General features: G+C 38.6%; 1 protein-coding gene across 2 annotated transcripts; it reads right to left on the reverse strand.

Moving 5' to 3' along the window:
• Positions 1 to 60: 60 nt before the first annotated feature.
• Positions 61 to 21,218, reverse strand: RPE65 (retinoid isomerohydrolase RPE65). Of its 2 annotated transcripts, XM_082688830.1 has the most exons (14): positions 21,171 to 21,218; positions 19,963 to 20,045; positions 18,201 to 18,351; positions 16,549 to 16,656; positions 16,305 to 16,446; positions 13,413 to 13,560; positions 12,162 to 12,243; positions 11,803 to 11,935; positions 11,556 to 11,695; positions 10,285 to 10,414; positions 2,707 to 2,821; positions 2,531 to 2,625; positions 2,316 to 2,427; positions 61 to 1,193 (listed from the first exon to the last, which is right to left on the reverse strand). In XM_082688830.1, the coding sequence occupies exons 1-14, from the start codon at positions 21,179 to 21,181 to the stop codon at positions 1,042 to 1,044; spliced, it is 1,602 nt and encodes a 533-aa protein (XP_082544956.1). In that variant the 5' UTR covers positions 21,182 to 21,218; the 3' UTR covers positions 61 to 1,041. The 2 variants fall into 2 exon arrangements, with proteins under 2 accessions (XP_082544956.1, XP_082544957.1); XM_082688831.1 differs by lacking the exons at positions 61 to 1,193; positions 2,316 to 2,427; positions 2,531 to 2,625; ... (2 more) ...; positions 11,556 to 11,695; positions 12,162 to 12,243 and having other exon boundaries at positions 11,847 to 11,935.
• Positions 21,219 to 22,243: the final 1,025 nt, after the last annotated feature.

Consider the following 22,243-nt stretch of genomic DNA (forward strand, 5'->3'; position numbering starts at 1 on the left):
TAATACTTAGCATAAAATACATACCAGGATTAAGATATAGAATATAATTTTTTGTCAATCTCCCTTTTTTGCAACATGTAGCAATAAGAGAATAATTTTTAAAATAAAAATACTTAAATGTATTAATATCTGAATACTAATTTTAATATTTTCTTTTTCTCTCTTTGTCTTTTGCTTAGGTCAGCTGATTGCACAGTGCTTATATATAATTAAACATGAGGCAACATAGTATAACCCCCTGATACTCTGATTTTAAGTAGAAATTATATTTGTAAGTATTTCAAAAATTATAGTCACTCCTATATGTAAGTGCTTTGATGTTATGTAAGCTTTTAATAGATAACTTATCTCTGCGATGTTATTTTATTAGAGCTGTCAGTCGATTAGAGATAGGCTTTCTTATTGTAAAATCAGAAATAACCAATAATTGCGTATATTAAATGGAAATGTTAAAATTCATAAAGCTTGAGAATCTTAGAACAGTAATGTATGTATGTATGTATATATATACATATACACACACACACACACACACACACACACACACACATACTTATTAGTAGGATTACTCTTAGATGATAGTCCCTGGTTGTGAAAAAGTTTGGTCTGACATTTAGTAATTAAGCCTTTTTGCATGGTACTACCTTGCCTTAGGGAAGCCGTATACAAATCAGTTGTAGAGAACTTTGGCTTTTAAATGTTAAAAAATAAATGGAGAAGATAGATACCTAAAATATACTTTTACAGTAGGAAAAAAAGCTTAATAAATCCAAATTTATTTTCTACCTGATTGATAAATATATAAAGAGTTTTTAGTTATGGTCTGCCTGTCTCACAGAGAAAGTATGATTATTTGTGCTGCCTTTTTTTTTTTAAGGAATTGCTTGCTAAACTCTGTGCTTTCTGTAAAATATTGCAAAATTGTGTGCATTTGCAAGTTAAAACGATGTAATACAGCAGGCTAAAACTGAACAGAATTTGATTGCAGACCCGACTGTTTTTCTGGTTTTGTCAATAGAAATATAATGTGCTAGAATGTGCTTAGGATTTTTTGAACAGTCCATGAAAGGTGACAGGGATATTAATTTCCACTTCAGCCCTGGCAACTTCGCTCAAGTCCTTGGCATTCAGAATCAGAAGATAAGCAGGTTTTTGTCCTGCCCCAGGGCTCACCACCACACTCAGAACTACACCTGTTAATCAAAAGTAAGGCAATGTTAAAAAAAAAAAAAAGCCCAGGACCATAGGCTAAATGTCACTGAAATAATATAGGAGGTATTGGCATTGACAAATAAAGAAAACCATATCATTTGATATCTTGCCCTGACTCATCCATCATCTGTCTATACCACCACCTTGAATGGATCTTTCAAACTCTTTATGTTCCCTAGCCTGTAAGCTCCAGAAAGGGAGTGACCATATCTGTCTTGTCCACTGTTGATTTCTAATAGCTACTCCAATTACTAGGACATAGTAGGTGTTCATTAAATTCCTATTGATGAAAAGATCTGTGCTCTTGTCTGTAACATAAGATTTAACATAACCTATTACAAAAAAAAAGTGTTGTGACAATCAAGTGAAAAAATATATTAAAAGGCTTTGAAAACAGTAAGGTATATTATTTCTGTACTTTCTAAGACCTAGCTAGAAGCTTACTTCCATCCAACAAAACGTGAACAAACCTTTTGCAGTTTTGTCCAGATGGACTGTATATGTAAAATCATTTAGCAGGAAATGGCTCCATAGTTCTTTTACTCATTTCTCTGTGGCTTTCCAAATTTTAATTCCAGAGAGTGTCATCTACCTTCCTGTCCCAGCTAATCAATAGTTAACAAAGACTGATGCTTTGTCATTGAATGACTGTGTTATAGGCTATGGCTCCAGCTTACTAAAAGAAGAAACCCAAAGCAGAGGCACAAAGCCCCATTCTTATTCTCTTTGATCTGTTAGAATACTCAATTTCTCTCCTTCGAACTCTATCCTTTTTCAGAAATTTATCTAGGTCAGGAAAGGCAACACCCTTGAATTCATGCTGTTCTTTCTTCATCCTTCCCGCCTTCATCTAGAACAGACATTGATGTTCCATTATGACACCAGATGGTGCTTTAACATTTTCCCATGAGTAATCAATGAGCTTGGCCACAAGATGAAACTTATTTTCTAATAAGCTTAAATACTTTCATGCTGCATTGAATTTAGTAGTATTAAGGATCATATTTGGACATAAGGGAGTAATCACTGTGACTCCTAATGTACTAGCATATAGAACTCCCAATAAAAAGAAAGTGTTCAGACACATCCATTGCTTTCATTACCATCATCTTCCTCCAAGGCATCTGGGTGAGAAACAAAGATAGGTTCTGATGGATATGAATCAGGTTCTTGCCATACCCACGTTTCTTTAGTTTTAACGTTCAGCTTACAGAGCTGCTTGTGAGAAACAAACATCAGTTAATCAGTCGATGGGCTTTACTTGACTAGTATATGACTCAAACTACTTTTCTAGTATTAGGTAAGATGGATTAATTACCCTGTCTGGAACAAAGTGATTCAAACCAAGTCCATATGCGTACGTGTAAGGTTTCCCTCCATACTTCTGATAATTGATTTGAGGAAACTCAAATGCTACAAAATAGAGGACATGCTTAGGAAAACTCTGAAAAAATTTCTGAAACAGACAATTTGTTCCCTCTAAATCAATCTCACCTTGGCGAGGCCCTGAAAAGAGAACCTCAGGTTCCAGCCAGATTGTCTCATCACTGCACAGAATTGCAGTGGCAGTTGTGTTGGGGAGTGTGACTAAGTTCTTCCCTGTGTCAGCCTAAGGAAAAAGGATAACAGACACCTCAGTGAGAAGGAAAGAAAAATCAAGCAGCCATAAATGCGGTCTTCCTGAGTTTTGTCTCTTGCATTCTTTGTTTCTTAAGTCAATGTGTAGGGAGGAGCAGTGCAAAAAGCAACACAATTGGGAAAACTGTCTGTACCTGTGTTGGTCACTGCCTGTGTATCACTGGGAAAGTCATGTAACCTCTAGGCCCTCTAGGCCTTCACATCTCTACAATGAGATTGTCCTTAAAGAAAATGTAAGGCTCTGAGGAAGGGCTTCTGAGAATTTTTTTTTTTAAGACCAGCAAAGGACTTCAAACTCTTTGAATTCATTTATAGTGTTTATCTCACTTAGAGTTAGGATATATTTTGATTTTGCTTGAAAAAAAAAAACAAACCATACATTTCTGTTGTCAGAAAGAAAAAAAAATGCATATAAGAAAACTATTGGAGCAGATGTTGTCTAAGATCTCTTGTCACTCCCTCACCCTGCCTGGTGGTTTTCAGATTCTTCTGTGAAAGGAATGCATAACCTGAACTCTTTCTAAGAACACATTTATTTTTTAATACCTGTATCAAATACTTGAATACATGTTTTGTGCTCGACTCTATTCTAGATGTTTGGGAGGATTCAGAGAATCAGGTTCCTGAAGCTTGCATTCTAGTTTGGGGACATAAACAATCAATACAATTAATAAAGTAGATAATATATCATGAGTATGGGGAGAAAAAATACAGTGGACTTAGGAGGATCAAAAGTGTGAGGTGTAGGTGTTATAATTTTAGTAGGTGGTCAGGGTGGGTCTCCTTGAAAAGATGACATTTGGGACAAAACCTTTTGTAGGAAGTGAAGTGAAGAAACCAACAGCATAGATATCTAGGGAAGAACATTTACACAAAGAAAACAGTGTAAAGGCCTGAGGTAGGAGGATGCCAAATGTGCTTGAAGAACATTAAAGAAACTGGTGTGGCTGCAACTGTCTGAGCCTGGGGAAGAGAAACAGGAGAGGAGTGTAGAGGAGAGATTGTGTACAGCTTTTTAGGTCATTGGGAGGACTTGGTCTTTTACTCTGAGTGAGAGATGGGAAGCCATAAAATGATTTGGGGCAGAGGATTGACATGCTATAATATTTAAAAGAATTGCTTTGGCTGTTCTCTTGAGACTACCCTTGGGAGTAGGGGGAATGCGAGAGCAGAAATGGGGACACCAGTTTGTCCTGTTGTCTAGTCAACAGAAGAGAGTAGTTCAGACTAGGCTAGTAGCACTGGAGTCAGTGAGAAGTGGAAGGCAGAGCCATGAGGTTTTCCTGATAGGCTATGGGGTAGGGAAGAGGCATGAACTTAAGACAGAAGTCAGGGATGACTCCAAGGTGTTTGGCCTGAAAATTCATTGTTGAAGCTGTCTCAACAAAGATGAGGACTGTTGCAGGTGGGGTAAATTTTTTTGGTAGAGGAAGAGAAGAAATTTAGATTTCATCTTATTAAGCTTGAGAAGTCTATTAGACATTCAAAGGGAGACATGGAATTCACAGTAGCATATATAAATCTTGAATTGAAAGATAAGTTGAAAATGTAAATGTAGGCTGCTTTAAAGCATGAGTCTTTACAAAGGGAGGGAATGTACAAACAGGAGATAGAATGAAAGGCTGAGTTCTGATGCCCTCCAACATTAAGGGGTCTATAAAAAAGAGAATGAAGATAGCTTGTGGGGGCAAGAAGAGTCAAGAGAAGGATTTTGTAAGAGAGCAAAATAACAGCACGATATGAGTGACCCACTGAGAAAGAAGGGAAAGTAATGATAAAGGAGAGGGAAGAGAATCACTTGAGTGATGTCCTTGAGTGGGTAAGGAAGGGAAAATGGGAAGGACTAGTTCTGGATGGGATGATAGATAATTCAATACAAGTACAGATGCTGGTGGGCGGGTAGATGTGGTGGCAGGAGTCTAACGTTCTTTTTTGATTTCTTTCATTTGTTTCAATAAAATAGGAAGCAGAGCCATCAGCTGAGTATGAGTGTGGAGGTGGGAGGTGTTAGAAGATTGAAGAGGGGAGGGTGTGAAATACTTAACTAGCAAAGTGGGAGAGTAAATGAAGTTGAGAAATGTAGCAATGAGGTTTGTGGTCATATATTTAAAAATGAACCAATTAACATGATTGTGTGTTTTCAGCACTTAATTTCATCCTTAGAGATACAAGTGTAGTGTGGGTGGAGAGTTGGATTTAACTAGGGGGAATTGTGGTTTTGACAAATGAGTTCAATAAAGTAAGAAGGAGGCAAGAGAAGTAAGAATCTATATAAGATTGAAATTGTTGACAATGGAATTTTAGTTAAGTAATGAGGAAAAGTAAGTTCTCAGGGGAGTGAGGTATGTTGAGAAGGTAGTAAGTTCAGGGGATTGGAGGTTTCTGGTGCGAATCATAGTAGGGCAAGTGATCTTGAAAGATAGAAGGTGGTAGTCAGAGCAAATCATGCATGAAACTAAGATTATGGAAGAAGCACAGCCATAGGTAATGGCAGGGTCAAGTGTATGACTATGGGGAGTGAGTAGCTGACATAGAATGGAGGACAAGATCAGTGGAAGAGGTCAAGGAACTGAGAGGCCAGGTTGTTGGAAGAATCACCCTGGAAATGACCAAGAGTCAGTAGATCCGGGGAGTGTGACATTGGGCCAAGAAGGGAACTGAGGCAGTGGTGGTTCATAGACAACAAAAGTAATGAGGAGTGAATATATGTATATATCCCTTAGCTGAATTGAGATTAGCTGAAATGAGATTAAAATTGGAATATGTTAAGAGTGGATGGAAGGAACAGGGAATCTGGAAACAGAGAAGTAGAACAGAGAGAATACCTACAGTAACCCCAGGTCAAGAGGTATAAGGGCTGTAGGAAGAGACTTGGAGAGATCAGTGTCTTTAGGAGAGAGCCAGGTTTTTGCTTTTTGTTTTTGTTTTTTAAAGATTTTATTTATTTCTTTGAGAGAGCACAAGCAGGGGGATAAGAAGAAGCAGGCTCCCCGCTGAACTTGGGAGACAGATGTGGAGCTCCATCCCAGGACCCTGAGACCATGACCCAAGACGAAGGTAGACACTTAATTTACTGAGCCATGCAGGTGGTCCCAGGTTGGTTTTTTAAAAATTAAAATATAATGTATTATTTGTTTCAGGGGTACAGGTCTGTGATTCATCGCTCTACCCACGTTTGGTTTTAAAGTAAAGAATATGAAAGGAACATTCTGAAAAGAGGATAGAGGGGATTTTTCTGAGGGTGTATCATTGATTAAGAGGACATAGAAGATTCTTAAGATAGGGAAGGAATAGGAGGTAAGGAGCAAATACAGAAATGATGAGAATTTTATGAGATTTTGTGAAATAGAACCTCAAGGCACTTTGTGGTGTTTTGGGGAAGAAGAGATCAAACGCTTACGTCAGACATATTATCTATATACTTGTAAGTTTAAATTGATTCTCTTCATTCTATTTATTTTTTCTATTACTAAATTAAAATTTTTATGTAAGAAATCTGTAACATTATTCTTGCTTTCCCCAACAAACTAGCTCCTCATTTTTGCTACCCACCCACTTTTTTTTTTTTTTTTAACAGATGCATTTTTCCTTTAACCCAAAATCTCATTTCTGAGGATCTAATCTATTCATATATCTGTACATATATGAAATGACATACATACAAAGTTATTCCTTATCACATTATTGGAAATAGCCAAAGACTGGAAACAATTCTGTTGTGCAGCAATGAGAGACCTGGGTATGTTCACAGAAAGAATACTGTGTAGTTGAAAACAGCAAGATCTTTAGCATATATATTGTTAAATGAAGAAAGCAGGGAAGAAAACAGTGGATATAGAAAATAACTTTTTGTGTATGAGAATGGGAAATAATAATTATATATATATATATATATATATATATATATATATTCTTATATTTGTATAAACAAACCAAAGAAAAGGAAAAACAAGAAAAGTTACACATAGGGAGTGAGCGGGGATAGTACAGACTGGATGCAGGTGGAGGGTGGAGTGAGATTTCCCAGTGTGTACCTCTGCATATCATTTTGATTTTTGACTATTTAAATGTACCACCTACTCAAAAAAATGTAAAGACATATTTTAAAGGTACTACCATTATCTAATTAGTAAACTGGAAACTTCACTCACCTTATACTCTTTCCTCTCCTTAGCCCTTCCCTCAATATCTTTCTTACCTCTCCTCCCAATTTATAACCGATTTTCCCCTTCCCTGCCACATTTTTCGAAGTGTGGACTTAGAGTTACTCCTCCCACATCCTACCAGTTGCTGACCTTTGAGTCCCAATTTCTCCCTCTCTCAACCTCATCTGTTGGAGATCACCAAATCTGGTATTGACTTTTGGTCTTCATCCTTTTTAAATTGTCTATAGCAAGGGGCACTGATGAAACCCTCTTGCCCTATCCAATGTGGGATTTTCCTCTCTTAGCTCCAGGTAGGGCTATTTGGTGACTTTCTCTCTCTCTCTCTATCTCTCTCTCTCTCCCTCGCTCCTCTTTTTTGTATTTTCTGTACATGAGACCTCCCAAACTTCCATGTCTGGCCAACCTTTCTTCTCTCGGTCTTTTCTATACTATCAAATTCTTTATTTTTAAAATAAGCAAATGTGTATGTTTCTTTTCTGAAATTTATTCTAAAGTATGACTTCTCCTTGCTAGCAGTCTCATCTATCTAATCTCATATATTTGATCATCATTTCAACATCAGTAACTATCAACCCTGATTGACCTCACAAGGTCCTTCATTGATGTGTGGAAGCCTATGAGGTATCTTCCATGAAGATGTTTTGATATTGATTTTGTTGTTGTTGCTGATGATGATAGGGGATATTTATTTGATATTTACTTTGTGAGAAGGGCTATATTTTTTTTCAAGGGCTTTATTTAATAATTAACATATACCAATTCATGTATCAGCCACAAAACCTCTGTAAGATGGGTCTAGATTAGGAAAAGGAAATTTAAAAAGGTTCAGTGTTTCTCCTTATAGATAGAGAGAAGAAAATTTAAGGTTAAATCACTCAGTAAGTGGAAGAGCTAAAACTCAAGCCTGGCTCCGTATGACTTGAAGTGAAGCTCCTTTTCCTTTCCCTTCCTGAGAGTTCTGTACTTCATGTTTTTCTCCATACCTGCTCTGCCTGTTACACTCCCTATTTCCAAAAGTATCACTATTCTAGACATGTAGGCTTATGGGATCTCTATGATGTTTTGCATGTCTAAGATTTAATTCATTCTGCAATCCAATCAAATGCAAGACCCTTTTAATTCCACCTAGAGTAACTCTTATTTTCATCCATGTTTGCCTTTTCCTAGGATCACTACATTATTCTCTTGCCTGCCTGAGTGAATTTATTGTCTTCTACCCCAGGGTCCTATCTCTGTCCTTTCTACACTTCCATTATCACTTAGGCACAACACAGACTTATTTTAGAAAATCAAGTTTTTAAAGGTGCAAATGACCCTTGTTATTATTTAGTCCAATTTAGCTAGGTTTCAGAGCAGGCAACTGAACTTAGAGTGGTTGAGTGACTTGCCTGGGGGAAGCCAGGCATTTAGTTGAAGAGACAACCATGAAAGTCAGCACACCTGGTACCCATTCCAACAGCTCTGAATGCGGTTTTCTTCTGTTCAGAGACTTTCACTGCCAAAAAAAGTACAACCTCTTAGCCTGGCCTTAAAGCTTTTGAAGACCACAAGATTGCTTTTTAAAATTTTTAAAAATCCTGCCTCATTTAGTCCACTATGTATGCTTATGTTCTAATTGGATTGCAGTCAGTTCCCTCTGCTCTTCTGCCCCACCCCACTTCTGTCTTTTCTCAAACTATGCCTCCTGTCTTAAGTTGATGTGAGTTGATGTGCTTCAGTATCTTCTGCCAGAATATTGCAAATGACTGTGTTTCATGAATTTCTCCAAACAAGCATGACCGTTCATTGTCTGAATAGCTAAAGCACTTTATGCCTCCTTCCCACGACTTGTCTCATGCCAACATGTGTTATCATTACCAAATCACCTTCCTCCTCCCCAATACACGAGGTAATGAGTTCCTGGGGAACAAGAGCATATCCTAGTGATGTACCCACTGGAATAAGTCATACAATGTTGTGTTAACAGTGGTTAATTGTGAAAGAAGGGTCTAGGATGACATTAGACATTTTTTTTTTTTGTCACCGAGGTTCTCTATTTCATTATTGGATGGTCTTTCTTCAGGCAGTGATGACTACATATTTATGAAAATCTTTCCTTGTTCCTATTCTTGGATGTGAAGAGAGTAAGGTAAGGCATATTTAAATTAAGTGATCTTAGTTTAAAGATGATTGTGATTTTCTCATCACTAGTAAAATAAAATTTTACTAAAATCATTAGACTCATTCATTTGGTATTTTGTAGACACTCAGCTATGTACTAGAGATCTGCTTCCCAAGGGCAAAGTTAGAGCAGTTAAAGCCTCATACAATATCATTCCAACCTTCTTTCCAGTCCCTCTGCCCAATGCCCATCTCTCCTTTGCTCCTAATGTACCAGCTCTACCAACCACTTTGTATTTCTACATTGTTTGGTTTTTTAACACCTCTCTGCTTTTGAAGAAGCTCATTTAACTAACTACCTAATGCCCCACCTCAACTTCCTCTTCCTTTCTTATCCTTATAGAGTTTACAAACTTGCTTACGAGCTGTAGTGTCTAGTTCTAAATTGGGTTTATTTTCCACTGTATTTGATCTAGCTTTGAGTACAATGTTCTACATTCCATGTAGCTGCCTTACCCATTTTTGTGTATATATCTCATATGTACACAAATGACAGTGTATGCTCATGTACCCATTGTGAAAATTCTGTTTGTCTTGGTTTTGACTGGCATTCTATCACACAAAAACTTCTTGATGTTAGTCTAATATTATACAAAGACAGCCACTGAATACAGGGAAGAAAAAGTAGAAATAAAAAGATGACCGCCAAAGGCTATTAATGATGTTTGTCCTCTACTGATATTTTTCGAAGGTTTGCAGAAAATCAAAATAATGGGCTGATTTCCTTAAAGGAGTGCTTTTTAATCCTTCATTTCTTTAGAATTTCAAATCACTTAAATTAAATTATTTATATTATTAACAGAGGATCCTAAGAAACAGTGGTCTGCACTATTCACTGAGAAAATATATTTTGAAAGGATTTTACAAATGAAAGAACAGTAGATTTAGCATCAAAACCTGTTTTTTTTTATTTTGGCTCTGCTGCACTTGGCTTTTCCTAAGTCATGTCACTCTTCTGAGCTCCTGTTTCCTCATTTGTTAAATGAGGGGAGTTGAATTAGTGTATTTTTAAATTTCCTTCCAGCTCTGAAGTTTCAAGACTTTATGTATAAACATAAGGCAGGAGAGCAAATCTGATATATCTGAAATCTGTGTAGAGGGCATTTACCTTGTCAATATTCAGAGGAAGCACGTATCTCCTCACTTCAGGCTGGGGAGCCTTTCTGGCATTTTTTTTCACCTCTTCCCAGTTCTCACGTAAATTGGCTAAATATAAGTAATTATAAACAAATTCAAATCTGCAAAAGTAAGAAGTTAGACATGAGCACAGACAATGGCAAATAATTCCAGAGAGATGATCCATGCCTTTTAAAGAACAAGTGTCTGCCTGTTCCTTTTTTTTTATTTCTTTAAGATTTATTTATTTATTTTAGAGAGAGAGTGAGAGAGAGAGTGGGTGAATGAGCATGGGGGAAGGGGTATGGAAAGGGTGGAAGGGCAGAGAGAGAGATTCTTAAGTGGACTCTGAGCTGAGCCTAGTGTAGAGCCGAGGTGAGGCTTAATCCCATGACCCTGAGATGAGGACCTGAGCTGAAACCAAGAGTCGGACACTTAAGTGGCTGTGCCACCCAGGCGCCCCAACCTGCCTGTTCTTTATTCTCCTACCCAGGAACTGCTAATGACTCAAGTGTATTAGAGCCATTTTCTCCTGTCCATGCTGCATGAAAACCAAACCAAACAAAACAAAGAAATCTGCCTCACTGATATGTTTAAATAACAGCAGCTTTTGATACTTTCTGCTCTGTTTCTCCATCACCATTCTGTGTCTTTAGGGGCTACTGTCTTTTTAGTGACTTGGTATTATTCTCAAGAAAGCATGCCTCTTTCTCACAAACCTAGAGTGGGTGGAGTTTAAGGCCCCACCAAGGGAACATGTCAAGTTGCAGTGAGGATAAGTTTAAATTCACGTATCAGGTCATAGCATCTCTGATTTTCAGCTCAGGTTCATAGACCTGATCAGTTTTCAATCAGGAGCCATGGTTTTGATGTTCAGTTTGCATGTGCTTCTGATTAACTAGCCTCTCTACTGCTTTTTCAGTTATATTCTGTGACTTAGCATACTTCTTGCGGTTTTTTTTTTTTTTTTTTTGTGACTTATTTATTTATTAATTTTTTATTTTTTATAAAATATAAAATAATATATTTTTATCCCCAGGGGTACAGGTCTGTGAATCGCCAGGTTTACATACTTCACAGCACTCACCAAAGCACATACCCTCCCCAATGTCCATAACCCCCTTCTCCCAACCCCCCCCCGCAATCTTGTGTTTTTTTTTAAAGCTGTAATTCATATTAAATATTGAGAGCAGCATCTCTGAAAAAAGCCCCTAATTTCTAGGCATGACTGGGGATGTAACATTATCACATGTCCTTTCTTACCCTTTCCAGCAACAGAGATCCACAATCAGAAACCCATTGTCTTCATAAGTATTGATGTGATGGAAGAGATTAAAGGAAGAGGTCCTGTATTTATTATTGAGGTACTTTCTTCTTTTTTTGTCAGCGATATGAAGCCAAACCTGGAAAAGTGAGGAAAATATTTTAATGCCTTTAAAAAGGAAAACAGTATACATTATGTAACGCCACCTTCAAAATCCTAAATGTGACAAATAAATGCATGACTTACCCCCATGGTTTCATTGGACTCAAAACAATCCATGTAGTTGGCTCCCCAAAGACTCCATGAGGAAAGGAACTTGAACAGGTTAATTTTGACTGGTGTCTCCACAAAAACAATATAGTTGGGAGTCAAACCAAAACTGTTCAGAAACACAAATAGACTTGTGAATGGGAAGGACTGATTCTCAAACCACAAAAAAATATGTGCACATGAGGTATGAATCAACAGTGCCTACATGAAATTAATTACATTTAAATTTAGGTTTCTGCAAGGAAATGTCGTGATCAGGATTGGTATCAAAGGTAGGCAAAGCAGATCTTTAAACTTGAGTTTTCCTGAAGATTCATAGCAGGCCTTCAAGTTACCTATGGACGTAAGATGGCTTGAATCGGTCACTGCAGGGGAATTGTACAACGACCTCTGACTTGCTTATTGGATCTTCCTTGTCTGAAATAAAGCGGTTTTAAAAGGCTTTGGAAAAGCCTCTTTTTTCTCTTTTAATACAATGCATTTAGAACAGCTTATGCAAATAAAGAAATACATTTTCAGATCTTGATTTTTTGTTTTTAGAGCTTATTTTTATTTTTTCATTTATTGGCATTTCTTAGGGAAATTTCATGTGAAGCTGCAGTCACCCAGGAAAATCCAAACAGCAGCAGATTTGGAAAAGTGTGCTCAAACAGTGTTGTGGCAGGCAGAGGACAGTGGAGTCGCATCTTAACAACTGGTAGGTGCCAAGTCAGCACACAGTAGTATGCTCAAAATGCCTTTTGTAATCTCTTAAGTTACCTATAAAATGTCATGTATGTGGGTTTGTGTCATTAGTTCTGTACGGTAATTCTTATGCACAGAAAAGTTTGTTTCCTACTATGTCAGTGGTGTTCAAACCTTAGTGTATATCAGAATCACAGAAAGATGTTTTTAAAAGAGTAACTGTGGGCCCACACCCAGAATTTCTCCTTTAGTCAACCATGGGTGGGACTCTGGATTTCTAGCAGCTTTCCAAGTGATTCTGCTGGTCCAGGAGCCACATCTTGAGATCCAGGCTATGCAATACCAAACAAAAATCCATATATGTTCAAATAATTCTGTCGCCAAGACGGTTATCAAATTTCTGGCAGTGAATAGAGGATGAATGGAGAATTCTGAAGAGGACTCTCTTTTCTGTTTTAGTATTCTTCCTCTATAATATTAGTATGAGTTAATAGGTTTGTTTGTGGCTTTGAGAATTAAACACACACAAAATAGTTAGTACCCTCTCATATATGTGTGTGTGTTTGTTTAGAAATTTAATTTTGCCTGGCACATGAATAAGAGCTCAGTAAGTATTTCCTGAACTTGAAGCTAACTCTTACATGATCAGATACTCATATACACTACATTTTTGAAACATTGTAGAATACGATTTGGCCACTTGCTTTCTGTTTTCAAGTCGTCATTTTCTGCTATAATGCTTCTGGGCATTGGTCCCTGGAGAATGGTGCAAAGGCAATTTGAAAGGAATTTAACTGTGCATCTATAGTGCAATCCTGATAGTCTGATCTGGTATCCCATTTCCAGTAATTTTCTCACAATATAGATACTTGTTTTAAGAAGGGTCAAATTGGTAAACTGACCTGCTTGTAGTGGAGGGATCTTTACAATATTGTAGGCAATTGAAAAATTTTTCCCAAAGCAATTACCAATGTTGTAAACAGTTCCATCACTTTCAATATGGGGGTGAGCAGTGGCTCCATTGACAGACACATAGTTGCAAAGATCAACCTAGGGAAGCAGAGCAGATGTCATCCATGTAAAGAGAAAGGCTGTATTTCCCCCTTGGTCCCTAGGTCTGACCTTACGGCTGCCACTTGTATCCTCACCCAAAGCACATTTTCTCTTTTTTTTCCATCTCCCTGGGTTCTACCCTCTTTCAAGTCTGCCTGAATTCTTGTTGATAGTGCAGAGCTATCTTCTGACCCTCGTGCTGATTCCCCCACACCTCTGAAATCTTGGAGATCTTCCTGACTGTGTTCTTCCGTGTACCCCATACACTGCTCTGGTTAGTTACTTCCCTTCTGCTCATGCAACTTATCCTCAAACTGATAATGTGAATCCTGGGATTTCTTTATATCTGCCTTATTGTATTAGATGAATTGTGTGAGATTGCTGAGATATACAATAATTTTTATTTTATGAAAATGGCAATTTTGTACACTATAACCTAAATACCAAATCCAGTGGCTTGCACAGAGTATAAATTTGGAAGTGAAAGAAATCCCAGGATTCTATTTAGTATAGAGTCAACCTAAATAGACTTCAGGAGAACCATGAATCTCCTGGAATTAAATGCAAATGTTTCTGGAGAAAAGATTTAGCACTTTAATTCAATTTGGAGTCTCATAGGAAATTCAGAATCACAAATCTAGCATAAATCTCTCTGTTTACAGAAAGAGAAATTGAAGTCCAAGAGAGGTCAGGTGACTTTTTCAAGGATACAAAGCCACATGCTGGCAAAATCAGCACTAGAATTTCTACCTGTGACCTACTCAATATAGATTTATTGAATGGATAATTGATGAGGTATATATTTAACCAAAATTCTTTCTTTTTTTTTTTTTAAAGATTTTATTTATTTATTTGACAGAAAGAGATCACAAGTAGGCAGAGAGGCAGGCAGAGAGAGAGAGAGGAGGAAGCAGGCTCCTGCTGAGCAGAGAGCCCGATGTGGGACTCGATCCCAGGACCCCGAGATCATGACCTGAGCCGAAGGCAGTGGCTTACCCACTGAGCCACCCAGGCGCCCCCAAAATTCTTTCTATTTAATTAGGAGAATATGTTTTAAAGGGAGTTTTAAGCATTTTTATTTAAATAATAGAAAAGACATTCATTCATTCAATCATTCCTTATGTACTCATTAAACTTCTATGATTACTGTGCCAGGGTCAAGAACGTCAGTCTAGACTTGTGATGTCTAATATGGTAGCCACATGTAATTTAATGTGGATTGGTTATGATTAGGTAAAATTTTAAATTCAGTTCCTCAGTCACATTAGCCATATTTCAAGTACTCAGTAGCACTGGGACAATGCATATATAGAACACTGCCATCATTGTACTAAGTTCTATTTGGTAGCATTATTAGACCAATAAGCTGGTATATAATACAGTACATTGCTGGTAAATGCAAAACGGTATCTGAAGGATCATCTAACCCAGACTGGGAGATTAGGCCAGGCTTCCCAACGGCAATGACTCCAACTAATGTTTGGAAAGACAAGTAAGAGCCAAGTGGAGAAGGAAGACAGATATTACAGGGACTGGGAATCCTAATGTACAAGCACTGAATTGTGAAATAGCAGGTGCTGTTTGGGGATTACTAGTCATTAAACATGGCTGCTATGAAAGGTATGCATGGAGGAGGAGAAATAAGAACCAGCCAGCCACAAAACCCTGTTTGGACTTTATCTTGGGAACTGTGGGTGCCTCAGATAGAGAAACACATTTTTACTTGCATTTGAGAAAAATTGCTTCTACTGAATTAAGGAAGTTGTATTTAAGAGAATCAGGCTGGAGCAAAGGTACTTATTAGGAGGCTTTTTTAGTAATAGTTAATAAAAGAATCTCAAATTCTAAAACTGTATTTTTATATGAAGTCAAGGCACAGTGAGGCTCACAATGAAACTTGACCTCCTAGTAAAGGCTATTTTGGAGCCTTACATGAACTTTACATTTGCAATTATATTACCATAGCAATTTGAGTACAGATCCACTCATCAGAGTGAAATGAATGGTTTAGAATTCATTTTCAGTTCTTCTCCAAATGATCTAACACATAGTCTTATATGATTGCAAACATACATTAAAAATAAGAGAGAGCTATGAAGAGGAAATGTTAAGTCTTAGTAAATAGTCTGCTGAGAATTACACATTAGCTAGTGACATTGAGGCCTAAAACTGGGGCTGTTTTTTCCGTTCTGTTTCTACTATACTGAATTTCTAGTTCTGATCTTAAATTCTACCTAGCTTGTCTCCCAGCTGTCCCTTACCTCTTTTGTCCTCCCCGGTTTATGCATGGCTTCCAGATTAAATATCCTAAAGCACGGCTCTGCTTATACTGTTTCACCAAGCAAAAACTTGCAGTAGCTTCCCGTTAGCTAAAAAATTTATTCCAAATTCTTGTCTTACCTGGGTTGTCTCTCCTATTGATATATTCTTTGCATCTGGTATAAGTTCTGATATATGGAAGGGACTCAATATTTGTGTCACAAATGAATGAATGAATGAATGAATGAATGAATATGTTAGGCATTTTATAAGGTTTTCCTCCAACCTGTATAATAAATATTTAAAATTTCATAGACGAAGAAACAAAGTTTGCCCTGTGTCACATAGTTAGTAGTTGATGACAAAGCAAGGAGGTGAAACTTCATCTCTCTGGGTCTCATGTGCTTTCCCCCAAAGTGCAGTTAATTCTAAACTGCAAATTCTAACTTCTTGAGCAGTGTTGCCAGAGCGCTGTGTCCTACCTGCTTAATTGTCTCCAAAGTCTCAGGATTAATCTTTGTAATGAAGTTGGTCTCTGTGCAGGCATAGTAATCTTCCCCTACTGGGTAGATGTTAACAAGGGCATTGTCAGTGACCTCCACTCCTCGAAAGTAAGAAAAAAACCTGCAGAAGCAAATGGATTTTTCAGTCCAGTAACTTTCAAGCTGTGAGAGAAAAGGGCTAATGTAAAATGTCTTTAATAACATGCAGTCAAGTTTCAGTAACCTGGAAAATATATTCTTGCAGGGATCTGGGAAAGCACAGGTGCCAAACTCCGTTATGACAATCCTTTTCTCAGTCATTGCCCGGACATAAGCATCAGTGCGGATGAACCTGAAGGACATAGAGACATGGGAAAGGGTCATAGTCAGGGTCAATCAGTGTGGTCCATATGGAACTGAGAATGGTCATTCCATATGTCCTTAACAAGTTGGAACCATAAATCCACAACATGAAGAATGAAGAGCATTGTTCAGTAACTTTCTCAGGGTAACTGAGAGAGAAAGAGATAATGTGCTATGAGCTTAAATTTAAGTCTTATAAATCTCACAATGACTTAAGGAAATTGAGGCTTATGGCTTAGACTTGTCATGTCCAAGCAGAGCAGTTAAGTGATTGGCATATGTCATAGAACTGGGTTAGAACTCAAGTTGGCCAGGGCTGGGAAACATGCATTTCTCCATATCACACTATGCAACCTCTGTGGGTGGTTCACATAGGACCTCTGACTTCCTGTAGCCTATAACCCATCAACCTAAAACTGAATGGAGAAATACAGAATATGGTGTGCTGAATTATAGTTCTTTCAATCTCCCTTTTGTCACTCTTGGTTTTTTTCCTGCAGTTTAAAAATTTATTTCTCTGGTTTTAAAAAAGTAGATGTTCTTGAATCCAGTATCTTGTATAGACAGAACTCTGTAACCATATCCCATACGTTGCCTAGGATTTCTCATGTGGGAAAGCCAATTAAAATCTGATTTTGAATTTCTTCCAATGCATATAATAAAGTTTAAAATTTCTAGATGAAGAAACAAAGTCATGGAGAAGAAAAAGTACCAAGGTCTTTAGGGGGCATATGAAAGCTTTGTCTGACTTCTTAGCTAAATTTTTGCTTGACCTGATCTATTTCTCTTCTGTTACAGTCTGAATTATCCTGACTACCTCAAGCCTTCATTTGCTTTTCCTTATGGTGTCTCTTCAGAATTCCTGGTAACCTGTGGTGATCAACAAAGCGTCTTACAGGTCCGAATATTACAGGAAAAGCCAAGTATTTATTGTGGTGTTAATGGGTACTTGGAGTGATGGCTTAGGCCTTGGAGCCTTTTAGCACCAATCTTCTGTTCTTAGTAAACTTCTCTTGTATCATTATGACAAAATTTGGTCCTTCCCTCTTTGCGCCACCCCTCCCTCCTACCCAGGGCCTTTCTGATTATTAAAAAAAAAAAGAAAGAGTCTAGAGAACCAATGGTCTAATAATTATAACAATAATTATAAAAATAGCAACTTATTATTACTGAATATTTCCTATTTACCAGTACTTCATTTAATCATTATAATGAACCCTGAGTTAGAATTTCAGAGATGACAAAACCAAGAATTAGAGATTAATATCTTGCCAAAGTTTGCCCAGTTAGGCAAGTGGTGTCTGGTAGATATAAAATTTGAAGCTGAGCATATTGAACCCGAAAGCCCTAGTTCTTAGGTTCTTTTTTAATATCTCACAGTTCCCAGGTATCTATGCAAATGTCCTGGGCCAGGATTCTGAGAGGAAACAAACCTTTAAGTAGCCTCTTGAATTCAAGAGGTTGAGGAGCACGTAGGAGGAGGTGCTGAGCTAGGCCCTACCCCTAGGAGGAGTAGGACCTGGCATTCTTTACCTTCTATGATAGGTGACGTGTCCTTCTTTAAAGTCAAACTTGTGCAGGAGGGCTTGTCCATCGAACAGGTGGTAAAATGGTTCAGATCCAACTTCAAAGAGTCCTGGCCCACATCGAAGGAGACTGCCAGTGAGCCAGAGGGGGATCCTGCCTGTGATGAAGGTGAGACATAGAATATTGCTTCTTAGCCCAGCCCTTTGCTGGGCTCATCCCTGGTATGGGGGAGTGTGTGATTATATTAGCAGCTCAATTGGGCAGCCTCTTTGTAAAGCTGGCAATGACTTTCATTCCCAGCTCTCACACTGGGCAGCCCTTCCAAAATGCTTGCTGACTTGACTGTCCTTTCACTAGGAAACCAAGTGGTGGGAAACATTGCAATGCCTGAATTTGGATAAAGGGTTGGAAGGAGACAAGGAAAAGCATCTTGAGGAAAAGGGGATTCTGCACCCACCAGATTTCCCCAGATAGCAACATATTTGCCTTTTTACCATCTCGCTTTTAAGAAAATCATCAAATTTCTTGATGTATTTTGATGGAGTAAGGTGTGGGAAAGGTGGATTAGGAACAGGGATCAAAACACTAAAAAAAGATGTTTCTATAGAAGAAACCATTTAAATGACAACAAGAATACTGGCTTTTTAAAAACTCGAGCTATATTCCTTTGAGGGTATGGGCTACTGTCCAGATGAAGATTAACCTGCTGAAGGAGAAATTGCACAAGGCTGGCTGTCAGAGACTGGATTCTGGTTCAGGATTTGCCATGTGCCATCTCGGGGGCTCAGTGTCCTCGTCTGCAAAATGAGGGGTACACAACAAAGGCCATGAAGCCTTTCATTTTAAGCAGTTAGATATGTGCCCTCATATCCTATGAAAAATGCAATTTTTGCTTAATCCTTACCATTTTTTTTAAACAGAAGGATTATTTTCTACAGTTCCATTTCTGCAGCCTGCTTCCTAAGAATGTATTTTTCTGATAAAACCTTTAAGAAGGCATGACTTAACTAATGACACAACATAAATTTGGTTGCTAGAACCTATATTGTTAGCATCAGAATCTGGCTGAGAAAGAACATTTGGCTCCTCTCTCTTATTTTACAGAAGGAGAAACAGGAGTGAAGAGACTGTCTGTGTCCGAACAGGGATGTTGCATGGGTCATATGATGTTTTTGGATAATGCTAACAATAGTACTAATAATGACCACTTATTGATTGCTTTGTGTTGGATACTAGGTGAATCTTTCAGTTATCTTATTCAGTTCTTCACAACAACCCCATGATGAAAAGTTTGGCTTTTGATAGGTAAGGGAACTGGAACTCAGAAAGTTTAAGTAACTTGCAAGGTTCACAGCCAGTAAAATACTGGAGCTGCAATGAGCAGCTGTCTGACTCCAGAAGCAAATCAACAAGCAGGAAACCTACCATTCTTTACTGTAATATTTCCAGATGCTTGTCACCAGGTCCTCACTTATCCAGACACTGGAATGGATAATGGAACATGCATTTCTAGGATATTTACTATATGCCAGGCTCTGAGTTAGGCTTTGACAGTTTAAAGATGACAAAGATGGAGTCCCAGTCCCAAGGAGTTCCAGTTAGGCAGCATATTTCTAGCTTAGGGAAATAAAAGCTTAATGAGAGGAAATAGGCTTCTGGCATACAAAGCCCACACCTCCACCACTGAGAGATGCCAATGAATAAAAAACCAGGGAAAAGGGATCTCAACAAAGCAAGAGAAGATGGTTTCAAGACTGGTGAGACCAACCTGTAACATGAGCTGTGAGCGGCGAGGACAGTTCCTCCACAGTTTCGAACAGTTTCTTGTAACCACCAGCAGGATGTTCAACTCTGAAAAGGTGGAATAATCGAGAAGAAGCCCACGTTGATACTCTGAGAAGTTCCCTGAGGCAGAGGTAGAGCTCCAAGAGAAAAGGCATTCTCTGATTCAATGTCAGAGCACCACTGCCAGTCTAGCCTTTGCTGGGAGCACACACTTTGCTGGAGGACAGCAATGTCCTCAGGTTTGCTAGTGGCAGGTTGCGGGGGCGCTGGGTCAGTGCTCTACCTTTGATGTTGGAGGAATGGCCTCCCTTTTAATGTCACAGTGGACCTAATTCTGCCCTCTGCAGTCTTCCCATGTTTTGGATGATAAATCAACTAATCCTGCTGCTCTCAGTGATCGTCCCCCAGAATTACCCTGCCCTGTCGCCACTCTAAGTGCACAGCATCATTGATTCTCTTGCCTCGTCTGTGTCCCTCCAAGAGTTGGGATATGACCGCTTTTTGGGCAAGTAACTTATTTTTTGTTATAATATAACATATTTTGTTATTGTTATTTTATTATTTGTTATATTTTGTAATATATAGTACCTATATTATACCATCATCTGTGCCTATCATCCTATTTCTTCACCCATCTCCAGGAGCTTATGGTACTCTTTAAAAATAGTCTGACTGGGAGATTCTGGCTTCATATTTTTGTTTATTTCCTGCCTCTTCACTTTGGCTTCATTTTATAACCTCTCAAGTGGGAACCATGCCTAGAGTCCTTAATTATGATAGCTGTCTTTTATTAAGCACTTACTATGTGCCACACACCATAAAAAGAATTTTGCATGCTATTAGCTCATTTAAATGTCACAATACCACAATGCTCATTCTTTATATGGAAAAACATTGACTATGAAACGTTAAGTCCAAAATCACACATCTGGGAAGTGGCTGCAACCTAGGCCTGCCTCATTATAGTCTTCATGCTCACAACTGCTTTCAAGGCCCATTCACAAAAATCTCACAGTAATTTAGACCCCAATTCTAGATATTTGCTTCAATATATAAATAGGAAGAAATTCTCCCCTTCAAGATCCAAGGCCTCCCATAAACAGGCCTTCAGTCCTCTTTAGGACCTCTTGAAATAGCCCATTTACCATCGACCCACCAAGGCATTTAAAAACACCTCCCAGAGATACTCACTGGATGGACATTTTCTCTCAGTGGTGGATTGAGAGTTCTGGCACCAAGTGCAGAATGAGGAAGCGAGTCCTCAACCAGGGGCCTTTATATGCCTTCTAAGTCTCTCTGAAAGGACTTAGGGCTTTCCCACCCCCTCAGCTGAGAGAAGGGGAACAGAAGTGGCTTTCAGCACTCAGATCCTCCTGATGCCGGAGCATTATTTGGGCTTGCCGTTCCCATAACAGTTTTTTGGCTGTTTTCCAGAGACCTCAATCCTTCTCAAAGAGAATGACAAGTGGATTGGAAAGAAAGGAGCTGTGTGGGAGTGGCTAGCATCAGGCCTGAGCTGATCCGGGTCACCCCACTGGAACCTGGCATCACTCTCTGGCAGTCACCCCCCTCTACCACCTCTGTGCCCTCATCTTCACTGTCATGTGTTTATTCACTTCCTTAATTTTTAACATCGGATGCATATCATCTATGGGCCAGACAGATGGGCACTGTCCATGTCGTCACAGATGTTGTCACTCTGCAAGGAGAACAGGAATTTAACAAACTATTTCATAACATTTTCTAAGCGTTAAGATGGGAACAAGTATGCAGTGTTATGGAAGTGCCCTATAGCACCTCCAACCCCCTCCGGTTGCTTTATTGGCCCCACTTAGGGCCCTAGTTACAACAAGGGGAAGGATTTTATGGCCTTTTGGTTTGTTGGGGATGAAGCCCTTTCTATATCCTTGCTTGTCACTAATGCTCGCTTGTTTTGCCCCTCACCTTCCTGCTTGTGGGTATGTGTGCTGCCCTCAGAGAGCAGATAGTGCTATTTCCTTCACATTTCCCTAAGCCTTAGTTGTTTGTTAGTACAGACGTGGTGCCTCCCAAAGGAATCCCTTGAAACAGACAAGATATCTACTACACCAGCTGACAACTTGAACATTTTTTGAGAAGCTCATTATCCATTTTGATTTTGAGAAGTGGTTATGGCTATTCACCCTAGAGCTCCTCAGTAAAACAACTTGAGCATCCCCAAGATGGGAGACAGGAGCTTAATTTCCCAGCCTGCCTTGCAGTGACGGCACAGACATGTGACTGGG

The sequence above is a fragment of the Mustela nivalis genome (assembly GCF_964662115.1).
Source record: "Mustela nivalis genome assembly, chromosome: 10".
NCBI lineage: Eukaryota > Metazoa > Chordata > Mammalia > Carnivora > Mustelidae > Mustela > Mustela nivalis.

Coding starts and splice junctions, on each gene's coding strand:
- RPE65 (XM_082688830.1), bottom strand. Junction 2,626..2,706: donor CTTTTCAGGGCCTCGCCAAG/GTGAGATTGATT, acceptor TCTATTTTGTAG/CATTTGAGTTTCCTCAAATC. Junction 1,194..2,315: donor TGCCTTGGAGGAAGATGATG/GTAATGAAAGCA, acceptor TTTGATTAACAG/GTGTAGTTCTGAGTGTGGTG.